Source organism: Physeter macrocephalus, chromosome 10 (assembly GCF_002837175.3).
Source record: "Physeter macrocephalus isolate SW-GA chromosome 10, ASM283717v5, whole genome shotgun sequence".
NCBI lineage: Eukaryota > Metazoa > Chordata > Mammalia > Artiodactyla > Physeteridae > Physeter > Physeter macrocephalus.
The window spans coordinates 73,671,149-73,691,937 of NC_041223.1; the positions used below are offsets into that span (position 1 = coordinate 73,671,149).

The following is a 20,789-nucleotide window of genomic DNA, read 5'->3' on the forward strand; positions in this document are numbered from 1 at the left end:
GAAGCAACATATAATTAGGAAGTTACATAACATATATTGAGAATATATAATGGTATGCCCTTCAAAGATAGGACTTCAACACATTTGACTGACTCAAGGAACATGGGCTTGGAGGCATCAGAATGTATGGTGAGTTCCCGAATGAAGGAAAAGGCAGGACCTGGGAGAGTGCAGGGCTTCGGTAACTAATGAAATGTTTAGCAGCGGTTTGTCATCACATGGACTCTTTTCTACAGATTCAGTATGAGCAGAGACTGGATGGACAGCAGCAGCTACTTGCCTGCACATTGAAGGAGGCGTCCCAGAACCAACATGACAACTCCTCCAGAGTTAAAGCACTGGAGAAGGAACTGGGTGACGCCAAGGAAACCCATCGAATCACTGTAAGAAATCTTGAGGCTGAAATAGATGTTCTTAAACGTCAGAATGCTGAATTGGAGCTCAAGAAAAATGATAAGGATGATAAAGATTTCCAGTCTATAGAATTCCAGGTGGAACAGGCTCATTCTAAAGCTAAACTGGTCAGACTCAACGAGGAGCTAGCTGCAAAGGGGAGAGAGATACAGGACCTTTCAAAAACTGTGGAGAGGCTTCAGAAGGAGAGGAGAAAGATGCTCTCTAATCAGCACAATAAGGCTAGGGAGGAAATGACTGCCAAAAGGGTGAAGAAAGATGTTCTGCACCCGGGTAAAAGAAATGCTAACTCCTCTGGAACGCTGGAGGGCAAGCTTTACCAACCACATACTTTTACTGATTCCGATATTTCAGAGGTTGTACAAGAAAACTGCAGATTGAAAAATGAACTGGAGAGATTAACTGTGGAGAGGAATGAGCTGAAGATGAAATCTGAAGTAGCAGTGAACCAATTTGAAAACTCCATGAAAAGGTAAAAATGTGACTTCATCAGTATATGGAGACATAAAAAGATAAAAATTTAAAAATCATAGATGTATTTCCCCTGGATAATTAGCTTGACCCTGAACTAAATTCATTACCAAATTTTAAGAACCTGTATTACATTGCTAAGCACAGATCTGTTTCAGAGTTGGATCTTCTACCTATTGGAAGCTCAGATTCTAATGAACTTGAATCTTCATGTCAACCCAGTTTTTGGGCCGAGCAGTCTTACCTTTCTGCACGTATCCAAATGGTGTTGATAAGCTGACCCACTGGGCCTTCCTGCAAATGAATATCATCATTTATGGTTGCCGTAGGCAGATAGCTATCAGAAAACAGCTCTTAGTGAAACTAGTTGACATTCTAAGAGGAAAAGGTCCTCTTCCAAAATAACTCTTCAAATTAGTCTTGTGATTACATCTCTTCATGCCTTGAAGAACTTCTATACTCATCCCTTTGCTTCTCAGAATCTCCAAGTACCATCTCCTGTCTCTTTCCTGAGCCTTCTTACATGCTCAGATCTTTTTTACCCAATCAAACCAAGTTCTGGTCCTCTGCCTTTCAGTACCAGTTTCCCACACGTAGCCCCTCCTTTTATTTCCCCCTGACTTCCTCTAAGCATGGCTCTCATCCTCACACTCTTTTGAACCTGGTCTCTCAAGAATAGCCTTTCTCAGTCAGTGGAGTTTTCTCCATCCTCATCTTCTGTGACATTGTTGACTACACTGCCTTTTCTGAAAGGGTTTCCTCCTTAACCTCCATGACTTGGCACTCTGACTAAAGCTCCTTTTCTGCTCTTTTTGACAGACTCCTGACCTCCTTTTCCTCTCCCTCCTCAAAAATCTGACTTTCTACCAAAGTTCAGGTTTTGGCTTTCTGTCTGTTCTCTGCTTTTTCTCCCTTGCTAGACTCATCTGTTCTCTATGGCTTCTATGAACCACGACTCCTAGATTTACTTTTCAAGGCTTGTTCTCTTCCCTCAGCTCAGATATTAAATCTAAAAATGTGTTGGATTATTCCTCTTGGAATCAGTAGTATCGCAGATTTTCTCTCTTTTTTTACCCATAAACTAGCTCCGCCTCCCAACTTCCCCATCTCTGTCTATGACCATATTTTCAGTTGCCAGGCCCAGCTTTTACCACCTTTATTCCTTGGGTTGACAGTCTATGGGGTGCTTCCTTATAAGTATTCATTTTGCTTTCTTCCTTTTTATAGTGTGGTCTACTTGGTTTACTAGACAGTTTTCCCACCCCACTCTCCCTGATTTCAGTTTCCGTCTCCCCCAGTCATCTTGCTTAAAAACCGTTAATATTCTTTAAGTACTCCTGTATCTGAGTCACTCTGTTCTCCAGTGACTCCCAACTTCCTAAAGTATCAAGACTGAATTTCTCTACCTGGCATCTCAAGTCCCATCACCATTGTGATCCTCCGCCATCAGAGTAGTGTTACTGGCCAAATTTCTTTCCTGCCTTTTGCTCACTCATGTCTCATTTTCTAGGAAAAATATTACCTAGAGCTTCTTAGAAATTTCCTGCTCCCATCTCCAAATATCAGTTACGTACCAAGAAAGCACTAATTATACACCACCTTATAGCTCCTTGAGAACTGACGTATGATTATACTTCTTTTGCAACCTGTAGGCAATCATAGGTTTGAGTATGAGGTTTAAAATAAGGTTTGGGGGGCTTCCCTGGTGGCGCAGTGGTTGAGAGTCCGCCTGCCGATGAGCGGCTGGGCCCGTGGGCCATGGCCGTTGAGCCTGTGCGTCCGGAGCCTGTGCTCCGCAGCGGGAGAGGCCACAGCAGTGAGAGGCCCACGTACCACAAAAAAAAAAAAAAAAAAAAAAAAAAAGGTTTGGGGTGTACAGAACATGTGTAGTTTAATGTCTGTGAAGCAACATATTAATTGTGAAGTTCTATAACGTATATTGAGAATATGTAACGTCATGCCCTTCAGAGATTAGGATTTCAATACATTTGACTGACTTAAGGAACCCAGAGTTAGAAGCATCAGAATATGTAATGAGTGCCTGAGTGAAGGAAGAGGTAGGACCTGGGAGAGTACAGGGCTTCTACCAGAGAATGAGGATAGGAAGCACCTAACAAATGCTTATTGACTGATTAGCAGCCACATCTAATTGAGCCATCATGGCAGTCATACTGCTTTCCAAATTGAAACCTTGTTTCTTTAGTCCTGAATATGATAGTAGTAATGAAGCTATTTGGAAAGAATCATATTCTTTCCTAGAAATAATTTAAAATTCAGGTTCTCCTATAAATTTTCCTATACATAGTTTATAATTTTTTAGTATTGTTCATCTGTTTTTCAGACAGCTCTGGGCCTGAGAAGTGAAATGTAATGTTTCCTAGGCCCAGATTTAGGCTGCTTTTTACTATAGTTCAGTTATATCATGGGTGCTTTAGATTTTTATGCTTTTCTGAGGGTCCTAATCACACTGTTTCCATGAAGAAATGTAGTCAAGTAAGCAACTGATATGTTTGTAGTTTGGGAATTACCATATTAATAAGTATCAACAGTGATTTACTAAATATCTGCTTTCAGTAAAACTGTCATTTTTTAATAATTTTTCCAGGAAGGGGAAATGTTTATAAGAAATGTATCAGCTTTTTAGTATAACTTTACCATTTACTGAACTGCCACTGAATGCACAAATTTTGTCATAGAGACAAACGAGTAGTCTCAGTTTCAGACTACCCTATGTCCTAAGAATTACCGTAAAGATCATTTTATTCTTGCAACCAGCAGCCAGCCCTGGAGTCATATGCATGGACCAAAAACTGGTGAGTGTTGCCTAGAAACAAAGCATTGGAGAGTCTAAATAATTGGGGCAAGAAATCTGAGTTTATCTTAAAAGATAAAATGACAAGCTCTTTGCCTTAAATCCAAACAGAACATTTAGAACCTTTGTGTCTCTCAGAAAGTGATCCAGGCTGGGGGGTGTCCAGCTCTGCTGGGCTCAAACTCCAGCTCTGCAACTTACTGATCTGGGACCCTAGATACATCACTCCTTCCTACAGTCAAGTTTGCCTTTATAAAATTGAGTAAATAAGAGCAAGCTCATGGAGTGGTTGTAAGAACTCATAGGCAGTAATGTATAAAGCACCAAGCACAGTACAGTAGATATTGGTGCCTTCTCTCCCTTTGCTTCTTTAATTTCCAGGCTTCTTACACTATTTTTGTGCTGACTCTGAATTAGAGGTTGAAGAGCCACTTGTATGTGTGGTGTTCTTTCATTTGCTTTAAAGGTTCAAGGAAGAAACTGCAGCACACATCACATCCCTCAAAGCATCTCATGAGAGGGAAGTAGAGAAACTCCTTTGCCAAAACGCAGTCGAAAATTCTTCTTCCAAAGTAGCCGAACTGAATCGTAAAATAGCAACTCAAGAGGTAGGTGACTTTAATAAACTTTGAGTGTAATGCAGTTTTTTTTTTTTTCAAGATTGTTGACAAAGTATTTGGAAATATTTTAACTTCACTTCTTGAGGTTGGTGATAGGAATGGGAAATTATTGTCACTTTCTTTTTTTTAAATAGAAGACAACACTCTTGCCATATATGTGTTTAACTATTCTACTTTACAGTTATACCTTTAAGTAAGTGTTTTTGCAATTTCGTCCCTACATTTCTCAAATATATCTTCCTGCAAGTAGGTTGTAATAGATGGTTGAGGGATACAGCCAATGTGATGGGGACCTTGTACTTAAACCTGAATGCTGAACCACCTCCTTCCACCCCAAGTCCCAGCTGCCACGTCACTCTTCTTTCCCCATTACCTGTTGTTCATTAAATAATGTTTTGTGGTCATTCAGGTGCTGGGGATAAAATAATGCTACAGCCATTATGAAGCATAGTCTTCTGAGAATTTTGACAGGGCACTGTGACAGCTCATCTGCATTTCTTCAAGTGTGTCTTCCTTCTTGGATAGTATGTTTGTCAACTTGGAATATTTATGAATACCTACTGTGTGGCCCATCTTCTGTGGTTTTTGCAAGTTGAAACAACAGCATTAAAATAGAATTTGCAACTTACTTTCAAATGGTGTATCCAAGAAAAACAGAAAAGAAAGCAAATATGGCAAAATGTTAGCAGTTGGTAATTCATATTGAAGAATATGTGAATGTTTACTGTGCTCTTCATCTTTCTGTAGGTTTTAATACCAAACTGAGGGGGAAAAACTTCAAGAAATAATTATCTCATGATCACCTCTCCCACCCATAATTATTTAATAGGATTTTAATTAAAAACAAGTCTGTCAGTTGGGGAAGTTTGAGTATGGACAAGACAGTAGATATTATGAAATTACTGCAAATTTTCTTAGGTGTAAAAATGTTGTTGTGGATTTGTAAGAAAATGCGTGTTGAAATATTTGGTGTATCTAAGGGTGAGATGTAATGAGGTCTGTAATTTAATTTCAGATAGCTCAGAAATAAAGAACTTTGACTGTTTTAATACTTCACTGAAAAAGATTTAAAGTGCTTTTTTGAAGTAACCATTATACAGCCTTGCAGAGAGCTTCTCTAGCTTTCTTCCCCTCAAAGGAGTGGGGTGTCAGTGGGCAGCAAACATTATATCAAGAGATTATATGATAAGGAGAGGTCTGGGAGGGATGGGGAAAGTAGTGTCATTAGGCCATAGTGCCATAAGTATCAATATGTTATTTTCCCAGAGTTCTAAGTGTAATATTTTAAATTGGGAGTTAAATGAAGTCAGCATAGTCCAATTGTAGAAACAGTAAAAGTAAATCATTAGAGAAAAGAAACATGAATTTTACCTGTTTTTGCAGCTTCTTGATGGAAGTATTTACTTACGTACTTCAGTTTCTTTGTCTAAAAATGAGACTTTTCACAGATGTTAGGTTTTATTTTAGTCAGTAGCTTTTTAATAAAAACTATCTTAATTACAAAGTATAAAGATAATATTGGCCACTTTCTTCAAAATGTTTAAACTTTATAGAAGGTGATTTTAAGTGGTATTTTTCAGATCTTCAAAAGAAAAGTATTAGAGATAAAGAAGCCAAGGAGTTACATCGTTATTAATTTATGTGTGTGGTGTTATATATTAGACTTTGAAAGAAACAAAATGATGAATTTATTCAATGAGTTTAATTCATTCAATGAACTTAATTTCTGTGGCAATTATGTTAGATTTTGGCAATTATAAAATATTAGGATCCTTTTTATTTTTTAATACAAACAAGTCATGAGTTCACTTTCTTATATTTTTCAAATAATGTTCAAGGAAAAGCTTTATTAACTCAGTACTTCTAACATAATTTCCTAGGTACTTATAAAACATTTCCAAAATCAAGTTAACGAGCTGCAGGGTAAACAAGAGTCTCTTGTAGTTTCTCACGTTCGAGAAGAAATCCTACAGAAAGAGGTAAGAAATAACCAAAATATTCTGCTAACATAAGCTTTACTTAGCCATTTCAATTATATTCATATTTCTGTATAATTCTTTAAATTTAAATGTACAAATAGAGATAACCCAGAAATATCTATCACATCAAGAAAATATTAATAAAAGCCAGCTTTCCCCAGATGAAGCTCAAATGTTAGTTGATTAAGTTATTTATATGTTTGTATTTTTCATTGAGATTTTCTGGGCAGTAGGGAAATGGGGCGAGTTTGGTTTGGCTATTTTGAGTTTTTAGGAGGTAAAATTGGATGGTTAAGCCCATTTCTGCATTAAGTACTAAGACTATTTAATTTGGTTAAGAAATAGGTAAAGAAATTAGGACAGTGATGCTGGATCACTAAGAAGAAAACCATTATTGGAAATAGATCTTTCTAGAAACTCACCATTTTTATTACTCTGAGATTCTTTTGATCCTAGGAAGTATGAAAAACCAGATAAGCTGTGTATTCTGTTTGAAGCATATACATATTTTTGTTATTCAAGGACTTATTAAATCACATGATAAAAGTAAAACATACAACTAATTGCATTATGGAAAGATTAATGTAAAAATACTCCACAATTATGCAACTGTTTTAAAAATCTTGTTCTAGGAGTTGAAAGGCTATGTAGTTCAGCATTGTGCATTCTTTTCAGTGTTTAAGAGGTACATAAACTTTGTTGTATAAGCAGTAAACATACAGAACCTCACAAACCTCAAGTAAAATTTTTAGGAAAACAGTAAAAGGAAGTATGTGTTCATGTTTGCAAGATAAAGAGCAAGGTCAATTTTGGTCAAGTTACGGTGTTCTTAGTTTGAGAATAGCTAAATATTTTGAAAATAGAAAAGCTATAACATGATTTTCAAGCATATTTACTGGAAAACTGAGTAAAGCACTCCATCTCTTGAATAAAGCTAATGACAGTCTGCCTTTTGATATGAACCATATTAATCATAGCTGTTTTACCAGGGCTAATTTATTCCCTCTCTGGTGCCCTGTGTGTTACGAGGCATTCCGTCTCAGGCCAGTGGGAATATAAACCATTCCCAGCCTGTATGAGCTCCAAGAATCGTTCAGGCTACTGTTTCCACTGGCTTCGAAACCGCCTCTGGACAACAGACTAGGCAGTTATAGAGCTCATCTTGTTTGTTTCCTTTCTCTCATGAATTACGGCCCTGCAGTGCTATTAGCCAGCTTTGGAAAATAGTTGTTGCGTATATTGTCTGTTTTTTCTGGTTGTTTAAGAAATCCCTGTCGCTTACTCCACCATGGCCTCAGGTGAAAGCATACTAATAAACAGTGGTGAATTCTGTTTTATGATTTTTTTTTCCTTTTCTTTTTATTTTTGGCTGCATTGGGTCTTCCTTGCTGCACGCAGGCTTTCTCTAGTTGTGGCGAGCAGGGGCTACTCTTCGTTGTGGTGCTCAGGCGTCTCATTGTGGTGGCTTCTCCTGTTGCGGAGCACAGGGTCTAGGCGCATGGGCTTCGGTAGTTATGGCACGCGGGCTGTAGAGCACAGGCTCAGTAGTTATGGCGCACAGGGTTAGTTGCTCCGCGGCATAGTGGGATCTTCCCGGACCAGGGATTGAACCCTTGTCCCCTGCACTGGCAGGTGGATTCTTAACCACTGGACCACCAGGGAAGTCCCTGACTGCTTGTTTTTAAAGTAATTTTATAGAGCTACAAGAACACTGAGTGATTTCAAATTTTTCAGCATAGCTCAAGTTAGTTATAAGAGACTTTTAATTTTCTTTGATGGTGTCATACTTAACCTGATTTTTTTTGATCCTTGATTCCTGCATTGGTTATCTGTGCATTCGAGTAATTGGTGTCCTCGTCCAGACTTTGCAGGTTTGCTACGGCAGAGACAGTTCTTTACCGGTCAGCTCAGTTTGGGTTTCTGGATGTGTCTGCTGGTCATATCCTTGAGCTTGCTTTCAGGGTCTATTTTTGGGCAAGGCCACTGCCTGAGTTCTGAAGTTGGAGGAAGAGGGATGCCACTAGCTGAGTACAGTTGGACAGGATTCCTGGTTTGGTTCCCTACCCAAGTGAAGCTGTTGCCTAGCCTGTATCCAGAGTGCCAACTGTGGCTTATGATCACTGTATGACTCTAAATGTTTCCTTGAACCTACATTTTATAATAGAGGAGTCAAAATAGTAATAATAGTTACTGTTTATTAAGTGTTTACTATATACTAGGCACTGAAGTGTTCTATGTGGTTCTCACAGTAACCCAAAACAGTAGGTACTACTATTCCCATTTTATAGATGAAGAAACTGATGCTAAGAAAAATGAAATAACTTACCTGAGGTCACCAAGCAGAATATAGAAATGCAAGCGTTAGGACTCAGGGCCTCTGGCCCTAGATCCAAGGCTCTCAGTTACTTTTTTTTTTTTTTTTAAATTAATTAATTTATTTATTTATTTATTTTTGGCTGCATTGGGTCTTTGTTGCTGTGCGCAGGCTCTCTCTAGTTCCAGTGAGGGGGGCGCTACTCTTCATTGCAGTGTGCGGGCTTCTCATTGTGGTGGCTTCTCTTGTTGTGGAGCACGGGTTCTAGGCGTGCAGGCTCTGTAGTTGTGGCGCACGGGCTTAGTTGCTCTGTGGCATGTGAGATCTTCCCAGACCGGGGCTCAAACCCATGTCCCCTACATTGGCAGGTGGATTCTTAACCACTGCACCACCAGGGAAGTCCCATCAGTTACTTTTTTATGAATCCCCTATCAATGGACATTCAGGTTGTTACCAGTTTTCTTCTATAGTATTCAAGTAGCAGGAAGCATTTTTTTTTTTTTTTTTTTTGTGTGTGTGTGTGTGTGTTACGCGGGGCTCTCACTGTTGTGGCCTCTTCCGTTGCGGAGCACAGGCTCCGGACGCGCAGGCTCAGCGTCCATGGCTCACGGGCCCAGCTGCTCCGCGGCATGTGGGATCCTCCGAGACCGGGGCACAAACCCGCGTCCCCTGCATCGGCAGGCGGACTCTCGACCACTGTGCCACCAGGGAAGCCCCAGGAAGCATTTTTGATCATACATCTTTGATTGTGTATCCAGTTGCCTCCAATGGATAAATTCACTAAAATATAAGAATTTTTTAAAAGTAAAGAATCAACCTTAATTTATACTCTTAAAGGTGCTTTTAAGTAGGTACAAATGAAGGGACGTTATCTCTATTCTTTGTCTAGAGCCAAATTTCTGAATTTATGTAGTTTACAATGAATGTTTAACCTTTGAAAGGTGACTCCGTTGATTTATTCATGGATAATTGTTAAACACCTACTCTCTGCTGTGCATGGCTGTAGGTGCTAGGAATACTGAGAACAAAGTTAGACAAAAATCCCTGCTCTCATGGAGCTTATGTTTTATTTGGGGAATCAGACAATAAACAAATGTAACTTTTGATAGATCAACTGAGACAACATCTGGTAAGTACTTAGCGTAGCACCTATCACATGATACTGCCATAACTCACTACTGCTTGTCCTTTTTTTTTTTTTTTTTTTTGTGGTATGCGGGCCTCCCTCTGCTGCGGCCTCTCCTGTTGTGGAGCACAGGCTCCGGACGCGCAGGCCCAGCGGCCATGGCTCACAGGCCCAGCCGCTCCGCGGCACGCAGGATCCTCCCAGACTGGGGCGCGAACCCGGTTCCCCTGCATCAGCAGGCGGACGCGCAACCACTGCGCCACCAGGGAAGCCCCTGCTTGTCCTTTAAGAGTCAGTTCAGCCACAGCTGCCTCAGGTTGAGAATCCTGTGGCCCACCTCTCCTTCAGGTTCAGGACTCCCTCACTTACCACCTCACTGCTTCTTGGGCATCTCTCCATGGCAGCACATCATGTTAGAATTCTCATTCTCTCAAGTGCGCCTTCCACTAGACCAGAACTTCCCAGCTGGTGGACCTGGAATGGGTTACCTGTGGTCACAAGATGATGATGGCTGGAAAGGTTGTCTAATGACAAACTCAGAGTCATTTTTCAATTATTAAAAAGTTTATAGAAGAAGATGAAGTGATACTTGACCATTACATGTATGACAATGCCTCTGACAACTTTCTTAGTTCAGTATCATTTTTTGTTTTGTTTCGGGGGGAGGGGGGTTTGGTTTTGTTTGGTTGGTTTTTTGTTTTGTTTTACAATTTTTAGCAATCATTGTTTTGACACAAGGTTTTGTTCCCCAGCACCCATCACCACAGCATGGTATGTATGGCATCTCCCCAGCCTTTCTGCAAATCATGCTAATTAAGGTCTGCTTATTTCTTTGGTCACTGATGATATCAAGGATGTCCCACACTTAAAATATTTAGATTTGCCTCTGATTTAATTTGCTTGTATTTTCACATGTTTTAAACTAACTTCAGAAGAGTATATGGGTTCTTTTTTTTTTTTTTTTATTAGTGTTATTAAGTACTTGGGTGTTTCCATGTAAAGCACGATTGAATTGTTAATTTTATCCATTTTCATTTGCTTGTTAATTATTTTGCCTTTTGATATTAACAGTTGGCAAAGTTATAATTTTATGGTATAAATAAAATGCAATTAATTTTTTTTTATGAAGTCCAATATAAAGATCCCTCATGTCACCTCCATTTCACTCCCTGGTGCCATAAAAATTTTACCATTTTCTCTGAGTCATATGAAAAAGGAGGTACTGCAGTAGACTGTCATTGCCATGAGGACAGGGACTGTGTCTTTCATCTCTGCATCCTCAGTACCTAAGAGACAGCCAGCACAGAAAGAGTTCAGTACTTCCTTATCTGTTTTTTATGCATACATTCACATGTGGAATGAATTATTATAAGTGACAAAGTGATAAGAACCCGAAGAGAATTACAAATAGAATTATAGGGAGTTGACAAAAGAGGATCCATATTTATTGAACTCTTTCTGTGTATTGGGTGCTTTAAATGTATTATTTAATCCCAAAAGTAATCACGCTATTAACAAATACTTTGTAACAAGGCTGAATACATCAAAGAAAGTGCCCAACTTCATTTTCAGCACCACAACCAGCCTGGCATACCTGGGAGGGAGAAAGTGGTCCAATCATCTGGAACCTTTTGGAATGTGAGGTCACTTCAGAACAAGGATGAGCCTTTACTTTCTGGACCTACGGAATGAAAGCTATTATTTTAACAACTCCACATTCCTTTGATGTTAACAAGAAGCCTCTTATCTAGAGAAATTTTATACAAATATTCAGTGACTGTTCTTACTTCTTATGACTGCCTGTTAAAAATGAATTATTTCCTTGTTATCATAATTTCCCATTTATTTCATATCTCAATTTTAGATTACAAAACTCTTGGAAGAATTGAGAGAAGCCAGAGAAAACCATACACCAGAGATGAAACATTTCATGGTCTTAGAAAAGAAAATTAAACAGATGGAAATGAGACATGAGCAAAGAGAGCAGGAGCTTCAACAGGTGAAGTAGTAAATCACTTTTACATATTTGTACACTTCTTCACATTTAAGTACCTCCCGTTTGCTATCATTTTGTCATCTCTAGCAAATTACTTCTTAAAGTATTTCCATTGTATATTGATTTTATTAAAAATAAATGTATAGCTTTTAAGAGAAAATAAGATTTTAATTCTTAAATACCTGATGATTGGTTTGCCTTATATCTACAGAAATAGAGTAACAACTTTTGTATTCTGTTCTTTATTGTTGATGGATGCCTGAAAGTTAGGCATTTTACCTTGGGAACAGGGCTCTTGGGAACCGTGTTCCATATTTTAAGTCATTTCAATAAGTGTTAATAAGAAACAGGCTTATATTAAAATGTGATCACTTAAAATATTATTTGCCTAGCACCAGTAACATTGGGATTACTACATGTAGCTACAAACAGATAAATTAACAGAAATTAAAATGGGCAGAAGGGCTTGATGTGTTTTTAGGCACTAGCCTTGGTCTTGATATTTAGCTTTGCTTGAACAGTGTATTAGTCTGCTTGGACTGCCACAACAAAATATCAAACTGAGTGGCTTAAAAAACAGAAATCTTCTCACAGATATGGAGGCCAGAAGTTTACAATCAAGGTTTCCAGCTGGTTCAGTTTCTGGTGAGAGCTCTTTCTGACTTGCAGATGAACTTTTTTCTCCATGTGTGCTCTGTGGGGTGGAGAAGGGGGAGTAGAGAGAGAAAGAGCTCTCTCTCTGATGCCTCTTCTTCTGAGGACACTAATCCAATCTCATTAGGGCTCCACCCTTATGACTTAAACAATATGTTAGATGAGATGGACTTAATATATACAGTATATTGTATCCAAAAGGAACAAAATACATTTTCGAGCACACATTCTTCTCAAGCACACATGTAAAATTCTCCAGGATAGATCATATATTAGGCCACAAAACAAGTCTTAATAAATTTAAGAGATTAAAATCATATCATCAGGCATCTTCCCTGACAACAGTGGAATGAAACTGAGAATCAGTTACAAGAAGAAAACTAGAAAATTCACAACTATGTGGAGTTAAATCACATGCTGCTCAACAACCCACGGGTTAAAGAAGAACTCAAAAGATAAATTTAAAAATACCTTGAGACAACTGAAAATGGGAACACAGCATACCAAAATTTACAGGATGCAGCAAATCAGTCCTGAGAGGAAAGATCATTGCAATAAATGCCTGCATCAAGAAACAAGCCAAAGACAAAGAGAATTTTTAAAACAGCAACAAAAAAGCAATGTGTCACATACAGGGGAACCCCCATAAGAGGATATGTAGATTTCTCATTGGAGAGTTTGCAGGTGAGGAGACAATAGATTGATATATTCAAAATACTGAAAGAAAAGACTGTCAATCAAGAATCCTATAGCTGGCAAAGCTCTCCTTCAGAAACAAAAAGCGTCAAAAAACTGGAAAAAAAAGCTCAGCGATTCATCACCGCTAGACCTGCCTTACAAGACTCCTAAAGGGAATTCATCAAGTGGAAATAAAAAGATGCTAATTAACATCATAAAAATATATGAATGTAGTTATAAAACTCACTGGTAATGCTAAATATATAGTCAAAGTCAGATTCTGTAATATTGTAATGGTGGTGAATAATTCTCTTACAATTCTAGTATAAAAGTTGAAAAAACAAATGTATTATAAATAACCATAACTACATTAGTTATTGCACACACAGTATTAAAATATGTAAATTGTAACATCAGTAACCTAAAATTGAGGTGGGAAGCAGTAAAAGTGTCAAGTTTAGTATGCTACTGAAGTTTTTATCAACTTATAAATATATCACATTTTATGTAGGCCTCATGTTAACCACAAAGGAAAAAATCGTGTAATAGTTATCCAAAAGATTATGCTAAAGGAATCAAAGCATACCACAACAAATCATTAATTCACAAAAGGAGACTGGAAATGTAAGAAGCAAGGATCTATGAGACAGTCAGAAAACAACAAAATAACAATAGTAAATTCTTATCTATCAATAATTCTCTTTAATTTAAATGGATTAAATTTTTCATTCAAAACAGTAGAATTGCTGAATGGATGAAAAACAAGATCCAAACAATATGCCACCTACAAGAGACACACTTTAGCTTTAAAAACACATGGAAGATCCCACATGCCGCGGAGCGGCTGGGCCCGTGAGCCATGGCCGCTGAGCCTGCGCGTCCGGAGCCTGTGCTCCGCAACCTGAGAGGCCACAGCGGTGAGAGGCCCGCGTACCGCAAAAAAAAAAAAAAAAAAAAAACACATGTAGACTGAGAATGAAGAGATGGAAAAAGATATTTCAAGCAAATGGTAACCAAAAGAAAGCAGGAGTAGCTGTAGTTATATCAGATAAAGTAGAGTTTAAGCTAAAAATCACCAAAGGAGACAGTGAAGGTAATTATATAATGATAGAGGACTCAATCCATCAGTAAGATATAACATGTAAATATTTATGCATCCTACATCAGAGCACCTAAATATATAAAACAAACACTAACAGAACTAAAAGAAGAAACAAACAGCAATACAGTAATAGTTGGGGACTTTAATATCCCACTCTCAACACTGGATATTTCATCCAGAAAATCAATAAGGAAACAGCAGGGTTTGAGTGATACTATAGAAAAAATGGATCTAACAGATATATACAATACCTCCCCCCCTCCAACAACAGCAGAATATACATTCTTATCAAGCACACAAGGAACATTTTCTAGGATAGATCACGTTAGGCCACAAAACAAGTCTTGGTAAACTTAAGAAGACTGAAATCATAGCAAGTATCTTTTCTGACTTAAATGATGTGAAACTAAATATCAACAGGAGGAAAACTGGAAATGTGACGTATACATAGAAACTAAACAACACACTCCTAAACAAACAATGGACCAGAGAAGAAATTGAAAGGAAAAAAGAAAAGTATCTTGAGATAAATGAAACATAAAACACAACATACCAGAACTAATGCAGTGCAGCAAAAGCATTTCTAAGAGGGAAGGTTATAGAGATAAATGCACATTTCAAGAAAAAAGGTATCGAATTTTAAAACCTAGCTTTATACCTCAAGGGACTAGAAAAAGAACAAACTAAGCCCAAAGTTAAAAGAAGGAAGGAAGTAAAGATTAGAGCAGAAATAAAGAACAAATAGAAAAGATTAACAAAACAAAGAGTTGGTTGTTTTAAAAGATAAACAAAATTGACAAACCTTTAGCTAGACTGAGGAAAGAAAAAGGGAGCGAACTCAAAATTACAAATGAAAGAGGGGACATTACAAATAATACCACAGAAGTACAACAGATCATGGGAGACTACTATAAAAATTAAATGCCAACAAACTGAACAACTTAGAGGAAATTGATAAATTGCTAGAAACATACGATCTATCAAGACTGAATCATTAAGAAATAGAAAATCCTGAAAAGAGCATGCTAGTAAGGAGATTGAATCAGTAATCAAAAGTCTCCCAACAAAGAAAATTCCAGGAACAGATGGCTTCACTGGTAAATTCTATCAAATTTTTAAAGAATTAATGTCAGTCCTTCTCAAACTTCCAAAAAGTAGAAGAGGAAGGAATACTCTCAAACTTATTTTACAGGCCAGCATTACCCTGATAACAAAGCCAGATAAGGACACTACAAGAAAATAAAACAATTGACCAATTTCCCTGATGAATATAGATGCAACAATCCTCAAAAAAAAAAAAAAAAATAGAGACCCGCAAGCAGGCACCAAGCACTGCCCCCTGTCCTGGGCGTGCACGGGCTGCAGCCACCCCTAGGAGACCCCTGAGCAGGCACCAAGTGTTACCCACTGTCCCAGTAGTGCATGGGCTGCAGCTGCTCCTAGGAGACCCCTGAGCAGGCGCCAAGCACTGCTCCCATCCCACAAGTGCATGGGTTGCAGCTGCCCCAGGAGACCCCTGAGCAGGCACCAAGTGCTGCCCCCACTGTCCAAGAAGCATGCAAGGGGGCCGTGCATGCGCACCCCATATCAAGGGGATAATGGCCAGCATGCACTGAGGAAAGAGGCAGCAAGCATCCAAACTAAAGACAGCCCCTCGATTCTGGACAAGATGGCAGAGTAGAAGGACTTGAGCTCACTTCCTCTCACAAAAACACCAAAATCATAACTAACTGCTAAACAACCATCAACAAAAAAGACTGGAACCTATCATAAAGATGTTTTTACATTCAAAGACAAAGAAGAAGCCACAATGAGACAGTAGGAGGGGCACTTTCATGACATAATAAAATCCCATACATACCAAGTGGATAACCCACAAACTGGAAGATAATTATTATCACAGAGGTTCTCCCACAGGAGTGAGAGTTCTGAGTCCCACGTCAGTCTCCCGAGCCTGAGGGTCTTGCATTGGGAGGAGGAACCCCCAGAGCATTTGGCTTTGAAGGCCAGTGGGACGTGGCTGCAGGAGCTCCACAGGACTGGGGGAAACAGACTCCACTCTTGGAGGGTGCACACAAGTTGTCCCAGCACAAAGCAGTAACTCCATAGGATCCTGGGCTAGACCTACCTGTGGGTCTTGTAGGGTCTCCTGGGGAGGCGGGGGTTGGCTGTGGCTCATTGGGGGGCAAGGACACTGGTGGCAGAGACCCCAGGAACACTGATCAGCATGAGCTATCCCGGGGGGTTGCCATTTTGGCACCAATTCCTGGCCCTAGCCAACACTCAAGAGCCTGCAGGCTCCAGTGCTGAAATACCTCAGGCCCAAAAAACAGCATATAGGAGCTTAGCCCCACCGATCAGCAGACAGGCTACCTAAAGCCATACTGAGCTCACAGCCACCTCTAAATGAACAGCTTGACGTGGCCTTGCCCACCAGAGAGACAAGATTGAGCTCCACCCACAAGTAGGCAGTCACCAGTCCCTCCCACCAGGAATCCTGCACAAGGCCCTGGACCAGCCTCACCCACCAGGGGCAGACACCCAAAGCAAGAGGAACTACGATCCTGCAACCTGCAGAAAGGAGACCATAAACACAGAAAGTTACACAAAATGAGATGACAAAGGAACAAGATAACTCACAAGAACAACTAAGTGAAGTGGAGATAGGCAATCTACCTGAAAAAGAATTCAGAGTAATGATTGTAAACGTGATCCAAGATCTCAGAAAAAGAATGGTGGCACAGACCGAGAAGATACAAGAAATGTTTAACAAAGAGCTAGAAGATTTAAAGAACAGAGATGAACAGTACAATAAGTGAAATGAAAAATACACTAGTAGGAATCAATAGCAGAATAAGTGAGGGAGAAGAAGAAATAAGTGAGCTGGAAGACAGGATGGTGGAAATCACTGCTGTGGAACAGAATAAAGAAAGAAGAATGAAAAGAAATGAGGACAGTGTCAGAGACCTCTGGCACAACATTAAACACACCAACATTTGCATTGTAGGGGTCTCAGAAGGAGGAGAGAGAGAAAGGGCCTGAGAAAATATTTGAAGAGATTATAGCCAAAAACTTCCCTATAATGAGAAAGGAAACACTCAAGTCCAGGAAGTACAGTAGAGTCCCATGCAGGATAAACCCAAGGAGCAACACACCAAGACACATATTAATCAAACTGACAAAAATTAAAGACAAAGAAAAAATATTAAAAGCAACAAGGGAAAAGCAACAAATAACAAACAAGGGAACTCCCATAAGGTTATCAGCTGATCTTTCAGCAGAAACTCTGCAGGCCACAAGGGAGTGGCACCATATATTTAAAGTGATAAAAGGGAGAAACCTACAACCAAGAATACCCAGCAGGGCTCTCATTTAGAGTCAATGGAGAAATCAAAAGCTTTACAGACAAGCAAAAGCTAAGAGAATTTCAGCACCACCAAACCAGCTTTACAACAAATACTAAAGGAACTTATCTAGGCAGAAAAGAAAAGGCCCCAACTAGAAACAAAATTATGAATGGGAAAGCTCACCAGTAAAGGCAAATATAAGTAAAGGTAGGAAATCATCCACACACAAATATGATATCAGAACCAGCAGTTGTTGAGAAGAGGAGAGTACAAATTCAGGATATTAGAAGTGTATTTGCAATTAAGAGACCAGCAACTTAAAACAATCTTGTATATATATATAGACTGCTATATCAAAACCTCACAGTAACTGCAAACCAAAAGTCTGCAATAGATACACACACAAAAAAGAAAAAGCAATCCAAAGACAACACTAAAGATAGTCATCAAGTCACAAGAGAACAAAAGAGAAAGGGAAGAAAAAAGGCCTACAAAAACAAATCCAAAACAACTAACAAAATGGCAATGAGAACATACATATTAATAATTACCTTAAATATAAATGGATTAAATGCTCCAACCAAAAGACATAGACTGGGTGAATGGATACAAAATCAAGACCCATATATATGCTGTCTACAAAAGACCCACTTCGGATCTAGGGACTCATACAGACTGAAAATGAGGGGATGGAAAAAGTATTCTATGCACATGGAAACCAAAAGAAAGATGAAGTAGCAATACTCATATGAGACAAAATAGACTTTAAAATAAAGACTGTTACCAGAGACAAAAAGGACACTGCATAATGATCAAGGGATCAATCCAAGAAGAAGATACAACAGTTTTAAATATATATGCACCCAACATAGGAGCACCTCAACATATAAGGCTAACAACCATAAAAAGGGAAATCGACAACCCAATAATAGTGGGGGACTTTAACACCTCACTTTTCATAAATGGACAAATCATCCAGACAGACTATCAATACGGAAACACAGGCCTTAAATGACACATTAGACCAGATGGACTTAATTGATATTTACATTATTAACATTCCATCAGAAAGCAGCAGAATACACTTTCTTCTCAAGTGCACATGGAACATTCTCCAGGATAGATCACATCTTGGGTCATAAATCAAGCCTTGGTAAATTTAAGAAAACTGAAATCATATCAAGCATCTTTTCCAACCACAATGCTATGAGATTAGAAATCAGTTACAGGGAAAAATTGTGAAAAACACAGACACATGGAGGCTAAACAATATGTTACTAAACAACCAGTGGATCACTGAAGAAGTCAAAGAGGAAATCAAGGGGCTTCCCTGGTGGCGCAGTGGTTGCGCGTCCGCCTGCCGATGCAGGGGAACCGGGTTCGTGCCCCGGTCTGGGAGGATCCCACATGCCGCGGAGTGGCTGGGCCCGTGAGCCATGGCCGCTGAGCCTGCGTGTCTGGAGCCTGTGCTCCGCAACGGGAGAGGCCGCAGCAGAGGGAGGCCCGCATACCACAAAAAAAAAAAAAAAAAGAGGAAATCAAAAAATAGAGACAAATGAAAACGATCCAAAACCTATGGGATGCAGCAAAAGCAGTTCTAAGAGGGAAGATTACAGCAATACAATCTTAGGAAACAAGAAAAATGGCAAATATACAACCTAACCTTACAACTAAAGCAACTAGAGAAGAACAAATCCCAAAGGAAAGAAATCATAAAGATCAGAACAGAAATAAATGAAATAGAGATGAAGAAAACAATAGAAAAGATCAATGAAACTAAAAGCTGGTTCTTTGAAAAGGTAAACAAAATTGATAAACCTTTAGCCAGACTCATCAAGAAAAAAAGGGAGAGGGCTCAAATCAATAAAATCAATAAAATAAGAACTGAAAAGGAGAAGTTACAGTGGACACCACAGAAATACAAAGGATCGTAAGAGACTACTACAAACAACTGTATGCCAATAAAATGGACAACCTGGAAGAAATGGACAAATTCTTAGAAAGGCACAAGCTTCCAAGACCGAACCAGGAAAAACAGAAAATATGAACAGACCAATCACAAGTACTGAAACAATGATTTAAAGACTTTCAAAAATTGGGAGTTTGGAATTGACATGTACACACTGCTATATTTAAAATGGATAACCAACAAGGACCTACTGTATAGCACAGGGAACTCTGCTCAATATTCTGTAATAACCTAAATGGGAAAAGAATTTGAAAAAGAATAGATTCATGTATATGTATAACTGAATCACTTTGCTGTATACCTGAAACTAACACAACATTGTTAATCAACTATATACTCCAATACAAAATAAAAATTTTTTTAAAAAAGAAAAGAAAAACTAGACTTTGGTTTTAAATGATTGCATTGTATGGATGTACATAATTTATCTAATTTCTTTTTGGAATTATTATTCTCGTTCATTAAAAAAAATTATAGTTGTAAACCATGCTTTGATCGCACACTTTCACTTAAATCTTTACATAGTTGTGTGACCTTCCCCTTAGGATCAATTCCTAGAAGTTGAATTGCTGGGATAAAGAGTCAATATGTTTTTAAGATGTTTGCTGTGTATGCCATGTTGTCCTTTAAAAACCAGTATAATGTATAGGAGTATTTCTCATATCCTTTTGCTTGTATTAAGTGGTATTATCTTTCCTTAAAATTTGTTAATCTGATAGATGAAAATATTGTCCTATTTCAATTTGCAGTTCTTTAATAGTGAAGTAGAAAATTGTGACATTTGTGGACAGTTCATTTTTTTTCTCTAACTTGCTAATTTGAGTCCTTCAACATTTTTCTCTTGGGTCTTTTTCTTTCTGATTTGTAAGAGTTCTGTGTATTTTTAGAATACTGATTCCTTCCTGTCAATATTAATGGTATATTAATGGGCCAAATTATCCATTTTATTGTACCTTAAAGGTTTTATTTTCTCTTCAGAACTCTTCCATAGCAAAAAAACAAAAACACAAAAAACTTCCAACAAACAAAAGTCCAGGACCAGATGGCTTCACAGGCGAATTCTATTGAATATTTAGAGAAGAGTTAACGAAACGCTTCCAAAAACGTACAGAGGAAGGAACACTCCCAAGCTCATTCTTTGAGGCCACCATCACCCTGATACCACAAAAAAAGAAAATTACAGGTCAATATCACTGATGAAAATAGATGCAAAAATCTTCAACAAAATACTAGCAAGCTGAATCCCACAATGCATTAAAAGGATCGTACACCATGATCAAGTGGGATTTATCCCAGGGATGCAGGTA

The 20,789-nt window shown here is 38.6% G+C and overlaps 1 protein-coding gene across 4 annotated transcripts in view; it reads left to right on the top strand.

The window, feature by feature from the left end:
- Positions 1-20,789, top strand: part of CEP162 (centrosomal protein 162) — a 102,858-nt gene that overhangs the window by 73,715 nt on the left and 8,354 nt on the right. For all 4 annotated transcript variants that reach the window (XM_007103819.4, XM_007103820.4, XM_055087638.1 and 1 more), the window contains 4 exons: positions 237-886; positions 4,164-4,305; positions 6,198-6,296; positions 11,601-11,735. In XM_007103819.4, the coding sequence (XP_007103881.1) occupies positions 237-886; positions 4,164-4,305; positions 6,198-6,296; positions 11,601-11,735 (1,026 nt within the window). The remainder of the gene's footprint in view (positions 1-236; positions 887-4,163; positions 4,306-6,197; positions 6,297-11,600; positions 11,736-20,789) is intronic.